This window comes from Chiloscyllium plagiosum, chromosome 30 (genome assembly GCF_004010195.1).
Source record: "Chiloscyllium plagiosum isolate BGI_BamShark_2017 chromosome 30, ASM401019v2, whole genome shotgun sequence".
NCBI classification, from domain to species: Eukaryota; Metazoa; Chordata; class Chondrichthyes; order Orectolobiformes; family Hemiscylliidae; genus Chiloscyllium; species Chiloscyllium plagiosum.
Window position 1 is genome coordinate 20,442,377 of NC_057739.1, and position 26,557 is coordinate 20,468,933.

The 26,557-nt window shown below is 41.3% G+C and overlaps 1 protein-coding gene across 8 annotated transcripts in view; it reads right to left on the reverse strand.

Moving 5' to 3' along the window:
* Positions 1–26,557, reverse strand: part of akna (AT-hook transcription factor) — a 194,525-nt gene that overhangs the window by 114,726 nt on the left and 53,242 nt on the right. For all 8 annotated transcript variants that reach the window (XM_043720010.1, XM_043720009.1, XM_043720011.1 and 5 more), the window contains one exon: positions 4,744–5,241. In XM_043720010.1, coding sequence (XP_043575945.1) covers positions 4,744–5,083 — 340 coding nt within the window. In that variant the 5' untranslated portion in view covers positions 5,084–5,241. The remainder of the gene's footprint in view (positions 1–4,743; positions 5,242–26,557) is intronic.

Here is a 26,557-nt window from a genome sequence, read left to right on the forward strand (position 1 = left end):
TGGGTCGTAGGGGGGCGTGGACCTGACCAGGTAGTCACAGAGGGAACGGTCTTTGCGGAAGGCGGAAAGGAGTGGGGAGGGAAATATATCCCTGGTGGTGGGGTCCGTTTGGAGGTGGCGGAAATGTTGGCGGATGATTTGGTTTATGCGAAGGTCGGTAAGGTGGAGGGTGAGCACCAGGGGCGTTCTATCCTTGTTACGGTTGGAGGGCTGGGGTCTGAGGGCGGAAGTGCGGGATGTGGACGAGATGCGTTGGAGGGCATCTTTAACCACGTAGGAAGGGAAATTACGGTCTCTAAAGAAGGAGGCCATCTGGTGTGTTCTGTGGTGGAACTGGTCCTCCTTGCAGCAGATACGGCAGAGGAGGAGGAATTGGGAATACGGGATGGCATTTTTGCAGGAGGTAGGGTGGGAAGAGGTTAATCCAGGTAGCTGTGGGAGTCGGTGGGTTTGTAAAAATTGTCGGCGTCAAGTCGGTCATCATTAATGGAGATGGAGAGGTCCAGGAAGGGGAGGGAGGTGTCAGAGATGGTCCAGGTAAATTTAAGGTCAGGGTGGAATGTGTTGGTGAAGTTGATGAATTGCTTAACCTTCTTGCAGGAGCACGAGGTAGCGCCAATGCAGTCATCAATGTAGCAGAGGAAGAGGTGGGGAGTGGTGCCGGTGTAATTGCAGGAATTGCACAACCTGCGCCCACACTTTCTCCCTCACCTCCATCCAAAGCCCGAAAGGAGCCTTCCATATCCATCAAAGTTTTACCTGCACATCCACCAATATCACTTATTGTATCTGTTGCTCCCGATGCGGTCTCCTCTACATTGGGGAGACTGGGCGCCTCCTAGCAGAGCGCTTTAGGGAACATCTCTGGACACCCGCACCAGTCAACCACACTGCCCTGTGGCCCAACATTTCAACTCCCCCTCCCACTCAGCCAAGGACATGGAGGTCCTGGGCCTCCTTCACCACTGCTCCCTCACCACCCGACGCCTGGAGGAAGAACGCCTCATCTTCCACCTCAGAAAACTTGAAACCCAGGGCATCAATGTGGACTTCAACAGTTTCCTCATTCCTCCTTCCCCCACCTCACCCCAGTTCCAAACTTCCAGCTCAGCACTGTCCCCATGACTTGTCCTACCTGCCTATCTTCCTTTCCACCTTTCCACTCCACCCTCCTCCCTGACCTATCACCTTCATCCCCTCCCCACTCACCTATTGTACTCTATACTACTTTCTCCCCACCCCCACTCTCCTCTCATTTATCTCTCCACCCTTCAGGCACCCTGCCTGTATTCCTGATGAAGGGCTTTTGCCCAAAACGTCGATTTTACTGCTCCTCGGATGCTGCCTGTACTGCTGTGCTTTTCCAGCACCACTAATTCAGAAAGATACTAATTTCAGGTAAAACGAGATTATATCAGATAAGAGTTTTAAGTTTTTGGTACTGACATGTTCTCCACAATAGTCAGAAGTTACATCTGCATGCAGTCAGTCTGGGAAAGGTGTCTTAGAGACTGGCAGCTTGTTGATGCAACTACTCAGTATATCAGAGCCAGCTCTTGGCCAGCTCTGAAGTATGCAGATGATGAATTTCCATTCAGTATTAGCCAGGAGAACGGTTGCAGGGGGTGGGAGGAGGGGAAAAGAGTTAAGCTGTCCTTCCATTCTATACCACAAAATAACCTATTAAAAGATGGAGAGCTGCTATCAGACATAGATATGACTTTTATTTGTTCAATAATGATTGAATGGTTGGCAGGCATCCTGCTGTATGATATTAAACACTAATTTTTCATGATTAAATGATTATGTAAACTATAAAACTTGGAACATATCTGTTTCTTTATTCAGAGCATTTAATACAAATGCATTCATCTGCATTAAGTAAATGATTTGAATTGTTAACAGTTCAATGCAAACATCACATTGCTCCTTTTTTACACCAATTTAAAATGGAGAGAGTTAAATTCAGCTTCTGGATCCACTTCTCCACATCACAGCACCTTTAAGTTGGTCAAGAATCACTGAATCACAGCTTGTGCTGGGATGTTACTAACTGAGAGGGTGAGAAGGCAGATACAAAGTCTATCTTAGCTACAACTCAGCATCTACACAACAATAACCCAGGTACGTCCTGTCCACAAAAAGCAGGGCAAACCCAAACTGGCCAATTACCTGCCAATCAATCTATTCTTGATTAACAAAGTGATGGAAGGATCTGTCAAAAGTGCTTTCACGTAGTACTTGCACAGGAATAACCTGCTCATCGATGCTCAGTTTGGGTTCAAGATCATTTGGCTGCTGATCTCTTTATGGGAGGGGAGTGGATTATGTAAGGGGAGTTCTCCACTGATTAAAGCCATAACGAGCGTAAAGAAAGACAATGTGCTAATTTGGAGGTCAATTATATAATGTGGAGGTCAATTAGGTCCTCAGGATTGTGTCCTCAGTTGGACCATCTTGGAACTATGCTGCCATTCTTTTACTATTGCTGAGTCAAAGTCCTGGCAATCCGTTCCAATTAGCAATGTGGGTACACCCCAAGGAATTCAGTGGTTCCAGAAAACAGCTCACGACCATTTTCTCCAGGCCAATTCGGGATGGGCAATAAATGTTGGCCTAGCCAACAACACTCACATCCTATGAATGAATACAAGAAAAAGAGAAAGAGGGATTGAACTCAGGGCTGCTAACAATATTCTGAACCACACAATTGATGTTGAGCCAGTTGAGCTAACCAGCAACCTGAGGAAACAAACTAATCTGAGGATTACACTTGCTGATCAGTTTTGGAAGCTTGTAAACTCCAACCTTTTCTGGTCAACTAACAACTTTTAACCCTAGAATCCAGAGTGCAAAACTCCAGGCTGCACTCCATTCCAGTACTGAGGCAGTTCAATTCTGGTCTCCCTGCTATAGAAAAGATGTTGTTTAACTTGAAAGGGTTCAGAAAAGATTTACAAGGAGGTTGCCAGAGTTGGAGAGTTTGAGCTAGACAAAGAGTCTGAATAGGCAGGGGCTGTTTTCTCTGGAGGATAAGAGGCTGAAGGGCGAACTTATATTAGTTTTTAAAATCATGAAGGGCTTGGATAGGGTAAGTAAACAAGGTTTTTTTCCCCAGGCTAAGGGAATCCAAAACTACAGGGCACAGGTTAGGTTTAAGATGAGAAGGGAAAGATTAACACAGGATCAAAAGGGTAACTTTTTCACACAGAGGGTGGTGTGTGCTTGGAATGAGCTGTCAGAGGAAGTGGTCAGGACTGGTACAGTTACAACATTTAAAAGACATCTGGATGGGTATATAAATAGGAAGGGTTCAGAGGGAAATGGGCCAAATGCTGGCAGATGGAACTAGATTAATTTAGGATATCTGGTCGATATGGACAAGTTGGACCAAAGAATCTGCTTCCATGCCGTTCATCTCTATGACACTGACTGCTGCAATGGCAGAGGTGTCATTTTCAGATGAGACAATAGATCTTGTGTCCATCAATGTCCATGAAAGGGAAAGATCTAGTAGCAATATTGTGAAGAACAGCAGAAAGGTTCTCTCTGGTGTCCTGGCCATTACATAGCCTCCCTGTCAACATCATTAAAAACAATAATATCTGCTCATTGTGATGTTGATGTTGGATGCTTGTTGTGCACAAATTGGCTATCGCTTATGTTGAATTAGAATAACTGCGCTTTAAAACGTTCTTCCTTGGTTGGAAAATGCTTTGGAATGTCCTCAGGTCATGCAAAGTGGTATATATTTGCCAAGTCATTCTTATTAATCAACAGAGCTTGAGGTTCAGCTACTCCTTCTTTCAGTCAGTTACAAAGTTTGCAATTACATAACACCAGGTAATAGTCCAAAGTCACAAACTTTTGGAGCGCTGCCCCCCCTTTGTAAGGTGAAATGAATTCACCTGACGATGGGGCAGCACTCCAAAAGCATGCGATCTAAAATGCATTTTAAATGTAGGTTGGACTACAACCTGGTGTCATGTGACTTCTGACTTTGTCCACTCCAGTCCAACACTGGCACCTCTACATCACTGTCAAAAAAATTTGAATGCAATTTATTTCTTGGATCTTTCAGTATCAATAGATTATTCCATCCTGAAACACATGCCAGTGATTAGTATATTTTGAAACATTTCTCAAAGTACAGTAAATTAAACACAGTTAAAGCTTCTGAACCTTTATGTCCAGGAGGACAGTACCAGCAGCCTTTCCCAACTGTGTGAATTTGCATTTCCTTTCTGGCCATGTATGTTCTGCTCACGTTGTCTTCAGTTTGTGACATTATCTCAACTAACTGCGCAAAGATTTGAGGTCAACCACCTTGAGGTCATCAGATGTCCATTTCTTTCATCTTCTTAATTTTAATCATTGAGCATATGCAACCTTCACTACAAGGGCATTTTTTGTTTAAAGAGTGCATTGCCTCATAACTACATATAGCGATTAGTACATCAACACTTGAAGGAGCGCTAGGAAGCTCCTTTAATTACTATTTTAACAGAAATGTTGATTTATTTTTCAGATTCTGCATACTGTATTTGATTTGAAGCCCCCAAAAAGGAAAACATGTTATTCTCCAGCTGCAGCCTCTTGAGAATGATCACCAAATTTAATCAGTGCCTCTTTGGTCATGCCCCTGTGATTAGATGGGACTGTTCACAAGAATGAACTTTAAGTGTAGGTGAACAGCTGCAGTGTAAATTATTTCAGCAATGTATAGATCAGTGAATTACTTACAAATTAAATGACTTAGACTTTCATCCTCTTCTGCAGACATGGACAAGAGAACAGGGTCTGAATCCTGGTATTCACTGATATTAAAACTTTCATCATCCAAAGAATCTTGGGGGCAGACCAGGCTACTCAATTTATTGTGATCAGTCATCTCTCCATCCTCCTCCACAGTTTCCAAGCCATCCTCCAGTCGTGGATGGTACTGCTGATAATACTCATTGATTTCATCCAATCCAATGATGCCATTCTCATCCATCTGATTGAAAATATCTTCGTCCTGTTCTTCCAAATCCTCATCAGGATCCAGGTCTGAATCGACCACCTGTGTTTCGACAACTGCCATAATTCTTCTTTGGCTGAACGCGCTACACAATGACAGCAGAGGAACTGCAAGGGCTCAGGGCAGAGTGAATGCGCGGTCTCATTGTGTCTCCAATTAGGATTACCAAGGGCTTCACTCTTCACTTGTTTTGCTGCCTCTCAGTAACTCAGCACGCTTGTCTGCAAAAATGGAAAAATAATAGAACATTTCTTACTAGCAAAAGTATGCAAACCGATGAAGACTGATCTATTTTGTCAGCTTGTCACTTCTGGTTAATTTAACCAAGTGAGCACGTGTTAACAGGAAACTATGTGGACACTCCCTGCTAACAGTTTTCCAAATTGCCACACAGTTACTTTTTATTCCCAACACATGTAAAAGTAAATTGACGCATATGAGGCAGTACCCACCCTCCTCCCTTTTTTGTGGATACAACTGTCCCAGAAAGAACATAAATGAAATGAGGTATGGGTGGAGATGCAAATTTGGGCACATGTTATTTAGGCCACCCTTTACTCCAACCCACTCATTTCAACAGAAATCAATATAAGACATGCATATAACGGTCACCAAATAGGGGTTCCAGCAACTTTTTAGACCCATCTGTGTTCAATTTCAGCTCCACTAATATTTAAGCTGCATTGGAGTGATTATAAATGCTGGAGGAAACACCACAGAAGCGCTTCACAGGAGGCTCCCAAGCACTGAGGATTTCACCCAGACAGGGGACAAAACGTCTGCAACACAAATTTCCAGCTCGGCGAACAGAACCACAACAATGAGCACCTGAGCTACAAATCTTATCACAAACTTTGGAGTGATTATATCAAATTCTTTATGCTTCCCAGATAGTGTGCTCCTCGTGTAGTTTCTCCAAGGGCAGGCTTGTCGAGAAAAGGCTGATCCATTTTGTTTGTTCAAATTCAATCATACATGATGTTATTTTGAGCTAACATACACACTTGAGTTGCTGTCTAAAATGAGATAATTGGAAGTTGTAGGCAGTCTCCTACTGTGAAAATGTTTATATGTACCCCCTTACAGACATATATACTTAAACGTAAATGTCATCAGTACTCAATTCCGACAGTAATTGAAGAGTAAAGCACATATTAAAACAAAGTTTCACCATGGAAACATATAATACCATATCCTTGTGAAATTTCTGCCTTTGTTAAGATTTCACGAAGACTGTATTTAACATAATTTAAAAGGGAACAAGATTTGTCTTCAAGAACAAAAGATTCAGTGTGCAGAAATGTTGCTTGCAGTGATAAGGCAGTCACAGTGAATGTGCCAAAAACATAATTTAATCTTTCAGTGCAACAAAATATATGAATATAATGGTGGATTTACTGGTCATTGCCAAGCTGAAAACCCTCAAATCAGCCTAATAAAGATGTTACTTTTGCACAATGATGAATCCCTGGAATTCAAATAGCACTAAGCACACACACGCACGCTAAAAATGCTGCTGATGCCAGTAAGTGGCTGGAAATAGTATTCAGTCAGGACGGAGGATGGGATCATGGCTTGTCCGTCTCTAATGACTGGAAATTTATAATATTACAAATTAAAGCATTTACATGTTAAGACCAAAAAGAAAGAGGGGGTAGGAAAATACCTGGAGGCTGAGACTGATAGCTCCAAGGTGCAGGGAATGTTATGTAGGTTTGAACAGCCTGTATTGAGTGCATGGCTGTGGAGAATGTCTACTGATGTACCTCGACCAACTGGTTTCTGTGGAAGCCTTTAAAGTCAGCAAAAGCTCCCTGAGCACCTGCCACATCACTCCCTGAAGACTTTTGCCATTTGAGACAACTATGGAAGTTAGGTTAATTCTAAAAGTCCTAGAATACAGCCAGAAGAAAAAAAATCTGTAACCTACCCGATTGGCCATTCCTTTAAATAGTGCATTGACAGGACAGGGAGTGCTCCTTCTCACTGCTAAAGGTGTGCTCATCTCTGTGAGCTTAAGGGAGGGCTTCTCCTGGGCTGTTGAGCTCCAAAATGACATAATTGGCAGCAAATCAGTTTTACATACCGACTGATGTAATGATCTGCCTGTTCTCTGTACATTTAGCAAACTAACCCCTCACTAATATGGTGTTCACTATTACTCAACCCCAAAAGTGTCTACATAACCCATAGATACCATTCTAGACACCAAACAGTGCCCATAGTGTTCAAATGACCAATCTAAATGTCACATTGTTAGAGTCATAGAATCCCTACAGTGTAGACAAAGGCCATTTGGCCCAGCAAGTCCTCACCGACTCTCCAAAGAGTAACCCAACCAGGCCCATTCCCCAACTGTATTACTCTTCATTTACCGCTAATGTGCCAAACCTGCACATCCCTGAAAACTATGGGCAATTTCGCATTGCCAATTCACCTAATCTGCATATCTTGAGAATGTGGGAGGAAACCGGAGCATCCAGAGGAAACCCACACAAAAATGGAAATTCTGATCATTAAAATGACCCGGAATAAGTAGCTACCATTTTTCTTCTATTTCTGTGCAGCCCCTTTAAGAAGCAGAGAAATATCACGCAGTAATGTCTGTTTCAGCATAAGAAACTGGTGTAGGAGTGGGCCATTTTGGTTCACCAAGCCTGCTCCACTGTTGATCAGGATCACGGCCAATCTGAAAGTGGCCGAACTCCACTTTCCTGTCTGCTCGCTCTATCCAAGATACCCATGTTCCTTGATTCCTTGGTCGTCCAGAAAACTATCTAATTGACAGTTGAATATATTCAATGGCCCAACCTCTATTATTCTCTGTGGAAGACAATTCCAAATACTAACAAATCTTTGGGAGAAAACATTTTTCCTGATTTCACTGTTAAATGAAAGACCTCTTATACTCAGATTGCATCCCCTAGTCCTGTCAACATTTTCACCGTCAAGCTCTCTCAGAGTTATATGCTTCAACTAGATCATCTCTCACTCTCCTAAATCCCGTAGAGTATAGACTCAATCCGCTCAACCTTTCCTTATAAGATAATCCTTTCATCCTACATGGAACTGCAGATGCTGGAGAGTCAGAGTGGAGCTGGAAAAAGCACAGTAGGTCAGGCAGCATCAGAGGAGGAGGGAAGTCGACGTTTTAGGTCAGAACCTTTCATCAGGACTGAAGGAGGGGAAAGGGGCTGAAAAATGGGGGGTCAGGCTGGAGGAAAGGAAGGTGGGATGGCAATTGGTGGATGCAGGTAGAAGGTGGCTGTGATTGATCAGTGGGAAGGGTGGAGCTGATACGTCGGAAGGAAGATGGACAAGTAGGGTCAGGTTAAGAGGGTGAGGTGGAGATGGAGGGCTGGGCATGGGATGAGTTTCCAAATCTCCCCACATCCCACCTCATTTCCCCCCCCCCCCCAGTAGTCTGGCCAATAGGGAACTTCAAACAAGCGTCTACAGGAAAACTACACAAAAGGACCAAATACTGAACTACGGAAGCAATCATCCCAACACCCACAAATGAACTGGCTCATTATTTCAATGAGCCAACGCACACTGCAGCATAGAGAAACTACAAAGAGCTGAGGAAAATCACCTGTACAGCATATTAAAAAAAAGGGTACCCAATGAACACAGTCTGCCAATTTCTCAGCAACAAACCCAGCAAGCAGACAAAATGCACCCAGAAACCTTAGATACTCTCCCCTACATCAAAGACATCTCAGAAATGACTACCAGACTACTCAGACTTGTTGGCATCATTGTAGCCCACAGACTCACCAACACAGCAGCTAGTGAACTTAAAAGACCCTATATAGATAACAAGCAAAACGAACGTCATTTACAAACTACCTTACAAGAACTGTAACAAATAGTACATTGGACAAACAGGGATAAACTAGCCACCAGGATACATGAACATCAACTAGCCACAAAACGACATGTCCCGCTCTCACTCGTATCCTTACATACGGCTGAGAAAGGACACCATTACGACTGAGACAACACATCCAGCCTACGACAAACCAAACAGAGACACGCATGAGAATTCCTAGAAGCATAACATTCTAACTGAAACTCCATCAATAAACACATCGATTTGGAACCCATTTACCACCCTGTGAGAAAAAGAACAGCAAATGACATCACCACAGGAAATGACATCACCAACTCAAGGAAACCTAAACACACAAATAGAAAATAGGTCATAACACCAGTGCTGCATCGGAGGCTCACTGATGATGTTACCGAGTCTGGTGACGAAATGTCTGAAAATGAACCTTCCAGCTCAGCGAGCAAACTGACATCCAAAAGTGCTCAATGCCCAACTCCATAATGGAGTGATCATGGGACAATTCAATTTGTAAATTTGACAATTCTGTCCATTTGTGGATTGATAAGCATCATAAATACCAGATTGGAATCGGAACACAGTCAATTCACTGAGAGAAGCTTCCCTGGTTGGTAGTTCTAATCTTGCATTCTAATGAAATTTTAGCTCTGCATATTTGCAAACAATTCTCCATCTAGTGGAAGCACTGACCTCAAATGCAGCCTTTAAATAAATGCTTCCTGCATTCAATGTGGTTCTAACCAAGGACTCCCCATCTTTTCTGTGACCTTAAGAAAGTCTCCTAACTTATTCTTCCATTATTCCAGTCTGCTTCTGATCTTTCAAATACTGGCTTAAATACTGGCCCTGCCAATACACTTTAAGGTGCTTTTGTGCCCCTTGATTTTCCTTGTAGCTATGTTTCATTCTGCCTTTTTACTCTGGCAGAGACACTCGATCTAAACTGCAAGTGTTTTTTGTTTTACCAGTTTGTAATATGGCACCATTTTTAAAAAGCTTTCAGGGATTTTCACTTTACTCATGGAGTCTGTAATATCCACTTGTTTTCCAGTTGAATACCTGTCTCAGGACTGCTCCTATAGACCATCACTGTATGATGAAGTCTGTGTCTCCTTCAGAGTAAATAAGTCTTCTTTAGGCAATTCCTAGCTTTCCTCCTGCTCCAGCGTGTCATTTAGTGAGTCTGAAATTTTAACATTGACTGTAGATTCTCTCTTGCTGAACCTTGCTATGACGTTTCTTCTGTAAAATACTTATCTGTTTAGTCCTTTCCTGCTGTTGACACTCATAAGTAACTAAGGTGCACCCGAACTTGGATATGCTAAAAAAAATTCAGACCTTCACTGCTACCACCATATTGTATATGCTATTTAACCAGTATATGGATCTACAGAATCGGTTTTGTCTCGTGTGGTAAAGGAAAACCACTGACTGGTCTAGCTCAGAGAGGCTCTCTTGTATGGAAACAAAAAGATTACATGGATATGATAGACATTATTACAGAGACTACAAGAAGGGCCTGGATGATATGTCTTACATCTCACAAGCACACGCCATGTATACTAGAGTAATAGGCGATCTCATGTAAAAGTTGACCTCCTATATTTAGCCATAAAATCTGGAATTTTCCATACATCTCATGTAAAAGTCAACCCTGGTTCTTCACAGCTAACAGATTAACATTTATGAGTCAGCATGTCAGTCGTTGCACTCCGCTCCAGGTTTCCAGTCCACCAGCTGTTGTGCTCTGCTCCAGGTTTTCAGAATTACCATAAATCATTGTTTTCTTTCTTTATTCGTTTAGAGATCAGTTGGGCTTCTGCTAAGGATACAGTAGGAATTTTGGCGGCCATGAATTTCAGCCCCTCAAAAGTAGTATCCATGTAATAGTCGATCCCATAAATTTAACCTTAAAAAAGTAGTCAAAAATGTGACTATTACTCGAGTACATACTTAGTGCATGGTACTAAATTGCACTCTATTGTATTAATCTTTTCAGACCTATAAACAAAACCAGCCGTAAATTACCATCTGACAGCTGGTTTTCCCATCAAAACAATCTGCATGTACCATTTTGAGAAGTGGTAGTCAAAGAGCGAAGTTTCTAGGTTTTAGGATTGTTCAAGTGTTTTTGCAGAGCAAGAAATAACACCAAACAAATTGCAATTCTGTAGGACAACATTGTGCTTCTCTTCCTGGAGATGTCAGAGACCACTGGAAGGTTCATTCCCCTGGTAACAGCATGGACAGGACTGATGCAGGGGGCATGAAGCAAAGCTGAAAATATCAATGGCAGTTAACAGCAGGATACGTGTTGTTGGATGCATGATCCAAAGATATTTAACCAACTCAGTAAGGTGAGTGGCATGGTCCATTCTCTAACTCGATCCTGCCTTTCGGCCTACTGTTACACATTATTCCCCAAAACAAACACCTTTTAAGTCTATCCCCATCCCTCTCCGGCTCGACATCTCACTACCCTTCCCTGACACTTAGCCTCACATTTCATGCAATATCTTACCCATCCCTCACATATGGACCCTTCACAATGAATATTCATCTGTTCATCTACACAATACATTCCATTACTCTAGCTCATTGTTCCTTTCTCACCATTGTTGCAGGAGAAGTGTGCCCAGTACACAGGGAGAAACAATGAACCAGAAATGGCTCTCAAGCTGTCTCCATTAAACAAAAACTAAAAGAACTGCTGGTGCTGCAAATCAGAAACAAAAACAGAAATTGATGGAAAAGCTCAGCAGGTCTGGTAGCATCTGTGAAGAGAAATCAGAGTTAACGCTTCAGGTCCGGTGACCTTTCCGCTGATACTACCAGACCTGCTGAGCTTTTCCAGCAATTTCTATTTTTGTTTCCATTATGGGAGCTACAAAAGTGGTGGTGCTGGAGATCAGCGGGGTTTTAGTGTGCCCGGCCGTCGGAGATGGGAATCTCTTATTAATGGTAAAAAACAAGCAAATCTAACTTTTAGCCAGCTTGTTGATCAATAGTAATCATGTGATCATGGCGTCGCTCTCTAACAAGTTCAATGGTCAATAATAATCATTTGACTTTTTTTTGTAACCAGTAATTCTTTTTGCTACAGGTAATCAATGGGCATTCTTTTCAAGTGCTTGTTTCCAGATAATCTTGGTCAATAGTACTCCAGACTGAAGCCTATAAAGATGCGCTGGGAGGAGGTGGGATAAGGGCTTGGCAAGTTTGAGTTTAACAACAAGACAAATGTGCATATACTTCCAAATCTGCAACTCATTACCTGGCAACATCATCAATAAAGAAAACCAGTGTAAATCTTCTGAGCCCACCTTCCCGCATAAAAAAATCCTTACCTTATGCAGGTGAGCTGTTGCTGAGTGTTTTTGTTTGGGAGTGGAGTGAGTGGGCAGGACTGCTGCTCTTGCATCATTGCCAGCCTAATTGTGAGATCACAGACTCCGATTGTGATGGAGTAGTAAAACATGACACTGCTTTTTAATGTAAGAGTGACACTTAAAGTGAGGATGGTAGCAACGTGGGGATTGGGACTGTGGCAATGGTTGGACTAAGAAATGGAGTGGGGCATAGCAGAGGCCTCAGAGGCTTGGGAGCAACATTGCAAAATTATAGAATTATATTTTATGTAGCCATGCAGAAACCCACAAAGAGAACTCCTCATCAAAAACACATCAATCAGAATAAACAATAAGCAAAAAAGGTGCTCTAGGGTTGTGAAAGAAACAGGAAAGCTCTCAGCATACTCATTTATGTGTTCACCTGCCCATGTATAATCCCCTGAACCATATGCTGAGTAATTAGCTGAGTAAAGGGTCTAAAGCAGATCCCTGAAGACCAGGCAGCCAACTGCTATTGGACCAGATTAATATTGGGAAGGCTGTTTAATCAGAGCCATGAAGATGATGCCAAACCTCAAATAACGACATATTCTGACAGCGACAATTATTTTGCTTCATTTGAAATAATCCTTGAACTTGAAATCTAAGATTTCCCAAGTGGGGCAAAAATCAATATTAAAACTGAGCCAATCTGATCTTTTGTTTGTTTTCTTTGGGTTGAGTTTCACAAATGCAAATGGTATATTATGGGATTGTACGAATAAGCAATAGCTCTTAGGAAATGAATGTAAATGTCTTAAAATAATTCTAGCTTTATACACTGGATTTACAAATCTCCATAAATGCATTCTGAGAATGAAAATCCATGCCCCATTGGTGCAGATAAGATGCAACCTTTACAGATGAGAACTGGAAACAGAGGAAATTTGATTGTCCCAGATACAGGAAGGGGAATTCATGGATTGAGAAAGGGCCCAAATCTCCTGAGAGTTTCCAGTTCTCATCTGTAAAGGTGCCATGATATGGGAGGAGGAGGAAAAATAAGATTGATTCAGAGATTCCCAATGTTGTGAGGCCTATGACTCCCAGGTGGACGCAGCATAATACTTGTGGATCCATAAGTCATGGGCCCCAACTCCAGTTCAAGGTTGCTGGAATTGTGGTCTAAATTCCTCAAGAAGAAAATTTTTTTTTGTTCATATTTAAGTATGAACTGTTTACAAAGGACATGTGGGTCTGCGGGGTTATAGAATGTGGGTGTCACTGGCTGTGTTAACATTTGCTTCCCATCCCTAACTAAACACCACACCTCACATGCTGGAAACTGTTACACTGAAAAGAAGCAGAAATTGAAGGAGATGCAAACTGTAAATAATTGATACTTCAATGGAAAAAAGAACATAATTTTTCTTCTTTGGTGACCTACATAGCCCGTGGTATAGGAAATGTCTTAATTATCATTCAAGGTAAAACAACTTCCGTTGTCCCTGACAGTTTCCAGTACGGAGTAGCCAAGCACTTATACTGTGAGGTGGCCTGTGCTTCTTTTAACTAACTTGGTAATTGATTTTCCCTGACATTAGTAACCAACCGTCCTGTATTATATTTATTGTATACAAAAGTCCAGGTTCTTAACATAGTCGAGAGAAGCTTGGTGCGTGTCAGAATGGAATTTTTAGACGATAGGAAAATGGGAAAATGATTAGTATAGTATTGTGGTAGTAAAGTCTAGAAGGGAAAAAACCCCACAGTTGAGCAATGCATAATCTGAGCAGGGGTAAAAAGGTAATATCACAGAGATGGCAGTATTGATAATGTTGCACTGTCAGTCCTCATCCTTCTTGACTGCTTCACGGAATTTGACATGCTTGACCACATCATCCAACTGTCCGCTGTTGTCTGAATCACTAGGTTCTGGGTTCAAGTCCTGATGCAGAGTTTGGATACAAAAGTCAAGGCTGACACTTCAGTGCTGTAAGAATGTTGCACATATAGAGGTCCTATCTTTTGTAAACCAACATTACATCAGCCTGTAAAAGTTCCCATGGCATAAATAACCCCCCAGCAACATCACACAAAAAAAATTAAATGGCCTTTTGCACATAATTTGCAGGAGTTTGAAGTATGCAAATTGACTGCTGAAAATCCTACATTACAGCAGTGACTATACTTAAGTGTTTCTTCATTGGCTGTAAAGAGCTTTTAGATGTCTGGTGGTCATAAAATATGTAATATAAATTATTATGATCTCAGCTGACGGTAATACCAATCAAATTAAATCCCACATCAGCTCTAAGGAAGAATCATCTAGACTCAAAACATTAGCTTACTCTCTCTCTATGGATGCTGCCTGACCTATTGTGTTCTCCATCATTTGTTGTTTTCAGTACAGATTTCAGCATCTGCTCCCAGTAGAATGAAACCTAACTTGATAGACCTATATGTTTTACATTTCTAGTTGGTTTCCATGATGGTCAGTCATTGAACATTTTCACGAGAGGCTGCCAATGTACTTTTAACAGAAGAGCACGAAAATTTATTGTGCACCTAAGGGGGAAAACACTCCTTTTTATTATTTCTCAGAACTAGTTGAAACTGTTAGGAGAGCATTCAGGATTAGGTTTGGCTCAAATAATATATTGACATTGCAAACAATCTACAATTTTGGGCTAAATAAAATTATGTGCTAATGGCTAGTTAATTTTTTTTGTGATGTTGTTTGGGGATAATATATGCCATGGGAACTTTTACAGGCTGATGTAATGTTAATTTACAAAAGATGGGACCTCTACATTTGCAACATTCTTACAGCACTGAAGTGTCAGCCTTGACTTTTGTGTCCAAACCCTGCATCAGGACTTGGACCCAGAACCTAGTGATTCAGACAACAGCGGACAGTTGGATGATGTGGTCAAGCATGTCAAATTCCATGAAGCAGTCAAAAAGGATGAGGACTGACAGTGCAACATTATCAATACAGGACTTGGAAATTTGACTCATATGAAATAACGAGAAGTTAGCTGTTTGTCCTTGAGAAAACCAAATCAAATTTTCAAACAAATCCCATGTCTGGAATAGTTACCATAACACTGCAGCATCGCTTCAGGATTACACTGAAGAAGTTGATAGATTTGTTGACAGTAACTGAATGTGGATGGTCCTATTCCTTAGTGACCATGATGGAGAAAGATATTTAGCTGGGAGACAAACGGCCATGAAATTGGACATATCTATTTTGCAAGTTTAAATTTCAGCCCAAGTATTTTCACAATAGCTGATCTTTCAGTTCTGGACTGTTAGAGGTAAAAATAAAACTGGGTGAATGGTATTGGTGAAAATGGATTCTCCTGTCACTCCCATAGTGTTGAGCAAAAGAAGTTAAAGACTGTTTTACAGTCTAGGTTAATATTGTCTCATGTCCTTATACTAAATCTCAATTGCAAAGTCAGAGTTAGAGGGGTGGATAAAGGCATTGGCTTTGCACCATGATCATTTGCTCAGAAGGCACTTGACTCAGTTCTCTCCTCACATATCAAAACCTCTTGGTCACAGTTACTTCTCTATTGGGGTTTGTCCAGAGTTGCTTTTCCCTATATACTCTGGTTCAACTTGCAAGCTCTGAATTTGGTTTCCAGGTTTATTCTTATTCATTCATAAAATGTGGACATTGTTGCCCACATTATTTATTTATCATTTATCGCCCACTCCTGGAGAGCAATTAAAAGTCATAGAGTCATAGTCATAGGGCAATGAAACAGACCCTTCTGTCCAACCAGTCCATGCCAAACTTAATCCCAAACTAAACTAGTCCCACCTGCCTGCTCCTGACCTATATCCTTGAAACCTTTCCCATTCATATATCTATCCAAATGTATTTTAAACGTTGTTACTGTACTCACATCCACCACTTTCTCAACAAGTTCATTCCATACACAAACCACCCTCTGTCTAAAACATTTACCTCGTTTTTTTTCTCCAATCTCTCTCCTCTCACCTTAAAACTGTGCCTCTTAGTCTTGAGATCCCCCATCCTAGGGAAAAGACAACTACCATTAACCCTTTCTATACCCCTCATTATCTTATAAATTTCTCAAACACACTGCTTTGGTCTGGAGTCAGGTAAACATGACAGATTTCCTTCCCTAAAGGGGATTAGTGAATCAGATGGGATTTTCCAACAGGTGACAACTGCTTCATGGTCATTGTTAAGCCTTTTAACTGCAGATCCTTTTCTACATATAGAATTCAAATTCTATCATCTGCCCTGGCAAGGATGTGAACTCAGGTCTCCAGAATATTACTGGGTCTCTGGATTATCTAGCAATAATACCATTCAGCTATCACCTCCTCATTGTCTTTCCTTTGGAGTCTGGGAGGCCCTGTGGTGCAGGTTCCCATGCTCAGCTGGCTGTACGACCTCTAAAATTTAGCAATTGTCCATGTCAACAATGCGACCGACCCAGCAAAGCTGAATGCTGATCAGCATGCTCTCATGGTCAGGGAGAAAGCTCTTTGCAACATCATCAGTTTTGGGAATTTTGACTCTATTTTGGGAATTTTGTCCTGGCACCTGACGTTGCAATCAGATCTCAGGTACTGCAGATGGAATACTTCTCCTTGGTCCAAGTGGTGCTGCCAGGTTTCCTAAATCTCACACCTGTAAAGATATGTCCTGCTCAGGAGACACCTGAAGCCCAGACCACATACACATCATGCAGACAATAGGATAGCATATTGAATTAAACCTCCCAGATTAGGAAGGCCTTTGAATCAAATTGAAGAACACAAGGAAGACTTAGGAAAAGTATGCCATTCTCTCTTTTTAAAGGGTTTTAAATATGATCTATGTGATGTTGACTCTCCAGTAATCATAATTTCCAAGGCTGCTATCATTACCTGTCTTTCATTCTGATATCACTTGTTATCATGTTAGTAAGTCACAATTATGGTTCATTACCTTTAAGTTGTACAGCAATCACCAAATTTAAAAGTTAAAATTTGTTCTTAACTCATTGGTGACTGTGTCACTAATGCTTCACTTTACTTTTTGTAGTCGACAGAATTAATTCTAAAGTGGATTTGCAGTCCAACAGGTCGCTATGTTGTCATGTTTTAATGTGCCTCTGAGGTACAGACTCAAAGCTTTGGTTTCCCCAGGAACATCCCCTCAGGGATTATCGGAAACATAACCCAAATGTCAGCGTGCCGCACAATTCCTGCCGGTTAATAACAGTGCATTTTTCACATCTCTGGGAGCAGCTCTTTGCCTTCTGTCAAGTCACAGATGGCTTTGTACTATAAAAACGTTTATGTATGGGAGAAACTAAAACCTACTGAGGATGAAAAAAAAATCCAAATGAGGTGCCAATGAAATATGACAATTATATTTCAACAACTCTAATGGTTACATCAGATTAATTCTACCATTGTAAAGTGGTCTTGCTTATAGTAGTTACTGAAGTATTAATTCACCTATTATAATGTCAGATGGATAGAAATCATTCAATGAAGACAAGATAGAAATTATTAAGTGAAGACAAGAAATACACAGTCTCAGTTCCTCCCTCAATAAAGCAAGTGGAAAAGACATCTAGTGCTTAACAGTTGTCTACTTAAAACTATATTTGGGTTTCTTCCATTTCTTCCAGATCTGGCGAGCAGTAACCAAGCATCAGTTTGGCACCTGTAGCTCCTGCCTAGCAACGTAAAGGTGCCCAGAGGCCTCCGGGTGGCTTGGGAATTGTGTATGCTGTTAGCAGTAACTGTTAATGTAAACCCACCTTGTTAACGTATTCACAACAATATTGCACGTATAATTTTCCTAAAGTGTCAATTATTACAGCACATTTATGTATTATTATTACAATATTTCACGAGATGCAGCATTAGTCTTACAGTAAAGACTTTGAAGGGAATTATTTTCATACTCAGCATAGTTTTGGATGCCAGCCCTGTATATGAGGTGCCTTGGCTAGATTTACTGCATTAGTATTTCTTATTTGTATCAGTCTAAGTTACCAATACCATCTGGTGAAAGCTGGCCCAGTGAAGTGTTTTGCAAAAGTTGGGCTCGATCTTAAAAGCTAAAGAGTCATACAGTCATAGGGGTGTAGAACATGGAAACAAACTCTTGGGTCTAACTTATCCATGCCGACCAGATATCCTAAATTAATCCAGTCCCATTTGCCAGCATTTGGACCATATCCCCCTCAATCCTTCTTATTCATATACCTATCCAGATGCCTCTTAAATGGTGTAATTGTACCAGCCTCCACCACTTCCTCTGGCAGCCCATTCCATACATGCACCACCCGCTGTGTAAAAATGTTGTTCCTTAAATCTCTTTTGTATCTTTCCCCTCTCACCTCAAATTGTATTGTCTAGTTTTGGACTCCTATAGCCTAGGGAAAAGACCTTGGCTATTCACCCTATCCATGTGCCTCTTGGTTTTATAAACCTCTATAAGGTCACCCCTCAACCTCCGACAGTCCAGGGAAAACAGCCTCAGCCTATTCAGCCTCTCTCTATAGCTCCAACCCTCCACTCCTGACAACATTTTAGTAATTCTTTTCTGAACCCTTTCAAGTTAAACAATATAGCAGGAGACCAGAATTGCACACAATATTCCAAAAGTCACCTAACCAATGTCCTGTACAGCCACGACATGACCTCCCAACTCCTGTAATCAATGCACTGACCAGTCAAGGCAAGCACACCAAATGCCTCCTTCACTACCCTGTCTACCTGCAGCCCTTTAAATCTTGATGGGTGGAGCTTATCTCAAGAAGCCAGTTCACGCTTTCAGGTGGTAACTGCCTTATACAGTAGTATACAACTAAAGTTGTCAGGACTATTACTTATGCAAACCCTCTCAGCATTACAAGCATTAAATCCAGTCATTGGGTTAGTCTGAAATAAATTTTCTCGCACTATCATTTGAATCTATCCAGATCTCCACTGATTTGAAGATGCCAGATTTAATCGGAAGCTTTCGGAGCGCCACCCCTTTCTTCAGGTGGTTGTGGAGGATACAATTGTTAGACACAGAATTTATAGCAAAAGTTTACAGTGTGATGTAACAGAAATTATACATTGAAAAATACCTTGATTGTTTGTTGAGTCTCATCTGTTAGAACATTATGTGTCTTATAATTGTGTCCCCCACAACCACCTGATGAAGGAGCAGCGCTCCGAAAGCTAGTGCTTCCAATTAAACCTGTTGGGCTATAACCTGGTGTTGTGTGATTTTTAACGCAGAACTCCACTGGTCAAGTTGATTCAGCATTGTATAAAATATTTTATCAATTTCACAGGAATATTGTTGCCCTTTTGTGCCTCAGGTAATCCCGAAATGTTTCACATTGAGGGAGTTGCATTTATACTTACAAGCTGCCACAGCTGAACACAGTCACTAGGAAATAGGCCCAAGTTTAATGAAAGGTTTGTCTCTGTCATTTCATCTTCATTTGATGCCAAGACTTCATCAAAAAAGACCTTGGAGGGTAACATTTCTCTTCATCAAGCAAAACATCTTGAGCAAATAAATGGTTCAGTCTGCTGTAATAACATTTGCTGGTAGCAATTATAACTTAGAAAAAAGACCCTTATTCCATTCCAAAGGGCTGTGGGGAGGGGGTTGACAATGCTGCCCTTGTTCTTTACTAGCACACTGTTAAAAGCATATTTACATTATCCAAATGTGAAAAGCAGAGTATAGCAATTCCACTAGTGGCTGTGCTTATGAACATAAATTCCCAACAGCAAACTAATCCGTATGTGGAGTTGTGAATTGTTAACAGATTTAGAAGGTTTCTATTGTGTTAGCTTTCCCGGTTTCCACACTTTACCATATTTAATATAGACGACAAGCACCATAAAGCAAGGGCACAGATGCCAGGACTAATTGTATCAATACCTCAAAGTTTGTGAGAATCAATACCTAATCAAAACAGGAGAATATTTTGTTGCAGCACCATGGCACATTTCATTTTTGTTAAGTAAAAGGAAATTTAGATACACTTCAGATTGAAATACATTGCCAATAAATTTTAGGCAGATATGCAGTTCCGAAAACTGAAATGAGCAAAAGTGCATTTTAAGGCAAGATCAAAAGTGAGGTACATTTGGAATGGTGACTCACCAGCACAACAATGCACAGAAGACTCAGACTTCATGTGTCACTCAATCCAGAATCCCAGCCAGTCATGTAAAATGACCTGGGTGTACATCGATCTTATTCTCCCAATTACCAAATCATGCAGCAAATGAGGAGAAACAAAATACACTGGAATACAAAACTCAAGATGTGCTGCTTGAGTTGTTCAGAGCCTTGGTTGGACCCCGTTTAGAATTCAGGTCCGTATTGTCCAGTAGCTAGACACACAGTCATTATTCCAGTGTAGATGGGAACTGCACATGGAGGAATGTGGGATCTCCAACCCAGCAGACTCCAAAGGAATTGCCTGGGACGTTGAAATTTCTGCTGGATAATCCCTCCGTGAGTGGAATCCTGTTTCCACTTAAAGAGGAGAGCTTGGTGTGTTCCAATGAAATTGAGGAAGCAATTGCTCAGGAACAGGTAGATGATTTAATATATTGTCTTATCCCCTCAGTAACTATTCAAATGACCCCATATAACTACACCTCCCCCATGCCCCTTTACACCTCACCCTGCCCTGCATCCAATGATCATGCTCCCACTGCCAGACCCATTTCTCCCTTTCCTCACTTCGCAGTTGGACCCCCTGCAGCAGACCCAAAACATCCCATGCTGCCGCTGGACGTGACCCCTGACCCCATCCTTCCTGGTGCTGTCCATATGCAGCTGCCACCTCCACCACTACCGGACCCGGCCCCTGACAGTACCCCCTCCACACTGCAGCTGGTCCCTGCCCCCTACTCCAATACCCACCTTCCCAGCTCCACATCTGATCAAATTTCTTCCACCTAGGCTGACCCACCATCGACATGGCAGCACTTACCAGGTCTCCCTGGCAACTATTACCGTGGCACCCATTCCACTTGGTATTCTGCCCATCTGCAAACTGTCCCCAAACCACTTGGCACTACACAGCTGGCTCCCTAAAACCCTACCTGCCTGATATCCTACATAGCTGGTACCATACTTACCTGGCAACTTACACACCTCCCAGTTGGCAACCTTCTTACTTGGCACTCTGACACTTGACACCCCACTTACCCAGCACCCTATCAACTCTTATTCAACTGGCACCTTGCGCTTCCAGCATCACACTTGGCTTATCTGTCAAAGTGGCTGTCCAGCCCTTTAAATTTCAGACTGCGGCAGCTAACTGCTGTGAAAAGTGGGCATGGTTTACTTTTGGCTGTCAGTTCTACACTGTGAAAGAACCATCAGGATGGAAGTATGGCTCTGCAATTCTGAAGCAGCTCTGATCGGAATGTCCCTCAGTAATACAAAGCTCCCTCCTTCCTTAGAAACGGAGAGGAGTGATCATCTGCACCTCAGCCAAACAGTGTTGGCATAAATTGGGAGGGGTACTACATAAAATTGCTAAAATGGTGCACGATCTTAAGAGAATTAAATTGTAAAGACAAATTGTGTAAACTTTGTATGCAGCTAAGTTTGGATGGTTGAAGGACAATCCAGTTCAGGATTTTAAAATCATCGAAATTCAATTGGTTAGATAAGAGAGAAACGTTTTTTTCTGGAAAAGGAAAATAAATTAAAAGGTAGGACTATACTAAGGTTGCAACCAGGCCACTTTAGGAATGAAACCTGAGAAAAATCACTTGACCCAGTCGCCTATACAGTGGTGAGTGTTTAAGAGGTTTTCACCAGCTTTCTCTCCAAACAAAATTAATTGCGTTTTTCTCAGAGTCCGGTGGTGAAAATCTCGAAATTCTCACCACCGTATGGGAGACTGGTCCAAGTGATTGTTTCTCAGTTAAGATCTATAATTTTTTTCACTGTTCAAGGACATCAAAGAACATGAAGCAAAGCAAGTTTCTTTATTGCTAATGCTTGGATACGTGCCAACAACTTTCCACGATTTGTCAACAATTGAACATGAAGGGCTGGTTTTCAGAGAAGCAAACTGTAAAATAAGGATTCAAGTGTTCGAAATTTGAAAAGGTGTCACTATGTAACAGAATAATTAGCAATCCAGACAAAATTGCTATTGTCTTGATAATTGAATTATCTGGTTCGTTTACAATTTTCAAAGTCAAACAGCACTAATTCGAGAAACAGACACCACCTTTCTTGAAGGCGTCTTCATCACATGTAAATATGACTCTGGGAAACTCAAAACAGTATTCAGTGAATGGAACTACAATCGTACAAAAGCATTTCTCAGACTATCTCGGGCGGATTACTTTTATGCTCTTTCATTATCTTAAAAGGTTCATTCCAATCTTGCCTGTAATCAGAAATATGGCCTAAAAAGTGCTCCTGTCCCAAGTTGATTCTGACTCCATACAGATAATTAAAGTTTACAATGAGATGGTCTTTCCTCATATCGATTGAAATTTTAGTAAAAGATACTTTGAACAAATTGTTTTTAAATAGGTGATAGAGGTCAGATAAATATTTAGATAATTGATTAACTACAATGTAACCGTGTTAGGCTTATCTAGGATTGACTATGCTATTTTATTGTGCAGGACTGCATTACATGTATTTTGCTTCAGATATCATTGAATGCTTTATCATGACATACTACAGATAATCACTTTTAATTAAAAATCTGGCACTGGTTGCTATTAAATATGAAGTCATAATGTCACATATTGGCAACAAGGGTCTAGTCCCCCTTAAAATAGAAAGAATTTGTATTTGTATAGTGTCTTTCATAATGTCATAAGATGTTTTCCAGCTGCTGAAAGACTTCAAGTGGAGTTACTACTGTAAAATGGGAAGTACAGTAACCAATCTGCATTGAGCACAGTTCTCCAAACATCAGTGAGATTAACTGAGCAGGTAACTTGTTGCGGTGATTTTGGATGAAGGATAATTATTGGGTAAGACAGGGGAGAAAACTTTCCTGCTTTTCTTTGGAATAGTGCCATGAAGGTCTTTAAGGTCCACCTGAGAGCGCAGACCAAGCCTTGGTTTGGACGTCACATTCAAAAGTTAAATTCTCCCTCGTTGCTGCATGGAAACGTCAGCCTAAGCTTTGTACTGAAGTTTCTGGAGTGGGACTTGAATGCTCAGTCATTCACTTGTTATTAACAGTTTGATAATTTCTACAGTAAAAGACAGATATTGCAATCTGTTGGCCTTCTAAACAACTGTGCTGCTGAACTCCTATCACAGTACCTGAATAATTTGAGACAGGACAAGTGATAAGGGCAACATGTTTGGCAGGAAAATTATGACCTCTGGTTTTCCTCTTTTCATTTCTGGTTCTGTTGTAGGGTTTATAGGGGTGGCACGGTGGCTCAGTGGTCAGCACTGCTGCCTCACAGCGCCAGGGACCCAGGTTTGATTCCAGCCTCAGACGACTGTCTGCATGGAGTTTGCATATTCTCCCAGTGTCTGCGTGGATTTCCTCTGGGTGCTCCAGTTTCCTCTCACAATCCAAAGGAGGTGCACATTAGGTGAATGTGTTCAGGGATGCATAGGTTAGGTGCATTAGTCAGGAGTAAGTGTAGAGTAATGGGGAATGGGTTTGGATGCGATACTCTTCGGAGGGTTGGTGTGGACTTGTTGGGCAGAAGGGCCTGTTTCCACACTGCAGGGATTCCACTTCAATAGAAAGTGATAGAAAGTGCTGAGCCTACAGATTATAAACTCACCAATAACATGGATTGCAGTGACAAAGAGACTTTTGTAAATTAACCAACCACTGCCAGATTCATTAACTCATAAATTCACACTATGTGTTCAAGTACTTTTTTGGTGTCTTCATTTTTTGGCTTCAAAGCTTAGAATGGAGGTCTGACCATCTTTAAGTACATCACTGATATTCTGCTTTCCTGCTTGAGAACAGGACCACTAATCTCAATGCATCAAATAATACATTTTTCCAAAAGTAAATTGTATGCAGTTCCAAAACATGTCTCACACCCTATCAACTACATAAATTCCAATATGTTACAGGAATGTAAGAAAAGGCTAAGGTTCTTCTAGTTTGTGCCATTAGTGGTACAATGCAATGATAATCATTGCAATGAAGTTCTATAAATCCTAAGCAGAACCATTTTCTTGCCAAACATGCTGCCCTTATCACTTTTCCTGTCTCAAATGATTCAGGTACTGTAAAATATTATTTTCTGAAAGAAATCCATCCAATTTTCCCCTGAATTGATGAAATCTAATTGATTTTACAATCACCTGGGGGATCAGTCGCACAGAGTGACCACCTCATTCACTGAACTATTCCATAGGCTATACTTCAGAATCTGACGAACATGCAAAAATTAGCAAAACCTCAAACAGCATTCATAGGTCCACAGAACACACACCGGATCATCAACGCCACACTCACAGGAATCCAATTCACTAGAGAGAAAGAAAAGGACAACCAACTCCCATTCCTAGACGTGATGGTACAGAGAACATCTAACGGAGAATTCATCACAAAGGTACACAGGAAAGCCACACACACAGACCAAGTCCTGAACTACGAAAGCAACCACCCCAACACACACAAAAGAAGTTGCATCAAGACACTATTCAAAAGCGCCACAACACACTGCGGTACACCAGAACTGCGAAAAGAGGAAGAAGAACACCTATACAATGTATTCGCCAAAAACGGATACTCGCACAATTTCATCAACAGATGCCGAAGGGAAAGACAACGGAACGAGAACATGCCACAACCCCCAAAGGACTAGCCACACTACCATACATCAAGAGCACTTCCAAACTGACAGCCAGACTACTGCAACCACTAGGACTCATAACAGGACAAGCCAAACAGAGAACAGCCAGGGAATTCCTAGAGGCATGGCACTCATCCACAGATTCAATCAATAAGCACATCGACCTGGACCCAATATACCGGCCTCTGCAACAGACAGCTGGAACTGACAACAGGAAGCGGCAGATTCAAACCACTACAAATGCTGGAGGAAAGATCACAGAAGCGCTTCACAGGAGGCTCCCAAGTACTGAGGATGTCACCTAAACAGGGGACGAAATGTCTGCAACACAAATTCCCAGCTCAGCGAACAGAACCACAACATAGGTCCACAGACATTAAATGACCAAAGTTTCTAGCAATCTGTGCTATTTACCATTTATCAGGCACCAAATTTACTTATTCAGAAGTTAAACATTATTAATTCACCAACAGAAGTAAAAACAACAGGTGGAAAAATTCCATGCAGCTAGAAATAGGAAAGGCTATGTGAAGATACACAAAGCTAAACTGTTGACATTTCATAGTGAAAAGATAGATTGCAAATACTTGTAGGAAGAAAAGTTACAACTCGACTGAGAGAAGCACAAGCTAAAGATACTAACAGATTCCTAGCATTTTTATAACTACCAGTATTATGTCTAGTTTCTAAAAGTTGAAAGAATGTGTAATTCTATATCGCTGGTAAATTGGTTCACTATTGCCTGACTGGGATAATATCTGACGAGTATTGAAAGTGACACAGTTCATTAGACGCATACTTCTCAATCTCTGATGCAGTCTGTAAATCAGCTCACAAAATAAAGCGGAAACTTGTTCTATTTTACAAAATGGACACAGTATGCTTACACATTGTATTTAAATATTAATGCATTCATTCACAGAACTGCAATAATTCTTTTAAAAAAAGTTGAAGAACCACCATTGAGCTGAAGGAGGAAGGAACAATGTCTCAGTCTAAGTATCCAGCACATTTTTGTAGTTACAATATATTTCTTGTGTGACATGCAGACGTAATGAAGAAGCCAGAGTGCAACTACAGGATGAAGTTGTTGATCTGATCCATTCAACAGTTGGAGGTGTTGGCAGGAATGACATGATAAAGTATTGAAGATAACAGGAGGTTGATCCTGAGGCTCTCAAGTAGGTCAATTCTTGCAAGGAATAGGGGTGATTTGTGGTTCAAAAAGATTCCTTTGGAATTATTATTACTTATCATAGTGGCAGAATATATCGGATATATTGCAATAGCTTCTTGAATAATACCAACACATTCCACCCTGACCTTAAATTTACCTGGACCATCTCTGACACCTCCCTCCCCTTCCTGGACCTCTCCATCTCCATTAATGACGACCGACTTGACACTGACATTTTTTACAAACCCACCGACTCCCACAGCTACCTGGATTACACCTCTTCCCACCCTACCTCTTGCAAAAATGCCACCCCGTATTCCCAATTCCTCCGCCTCCCCCGTATCTGC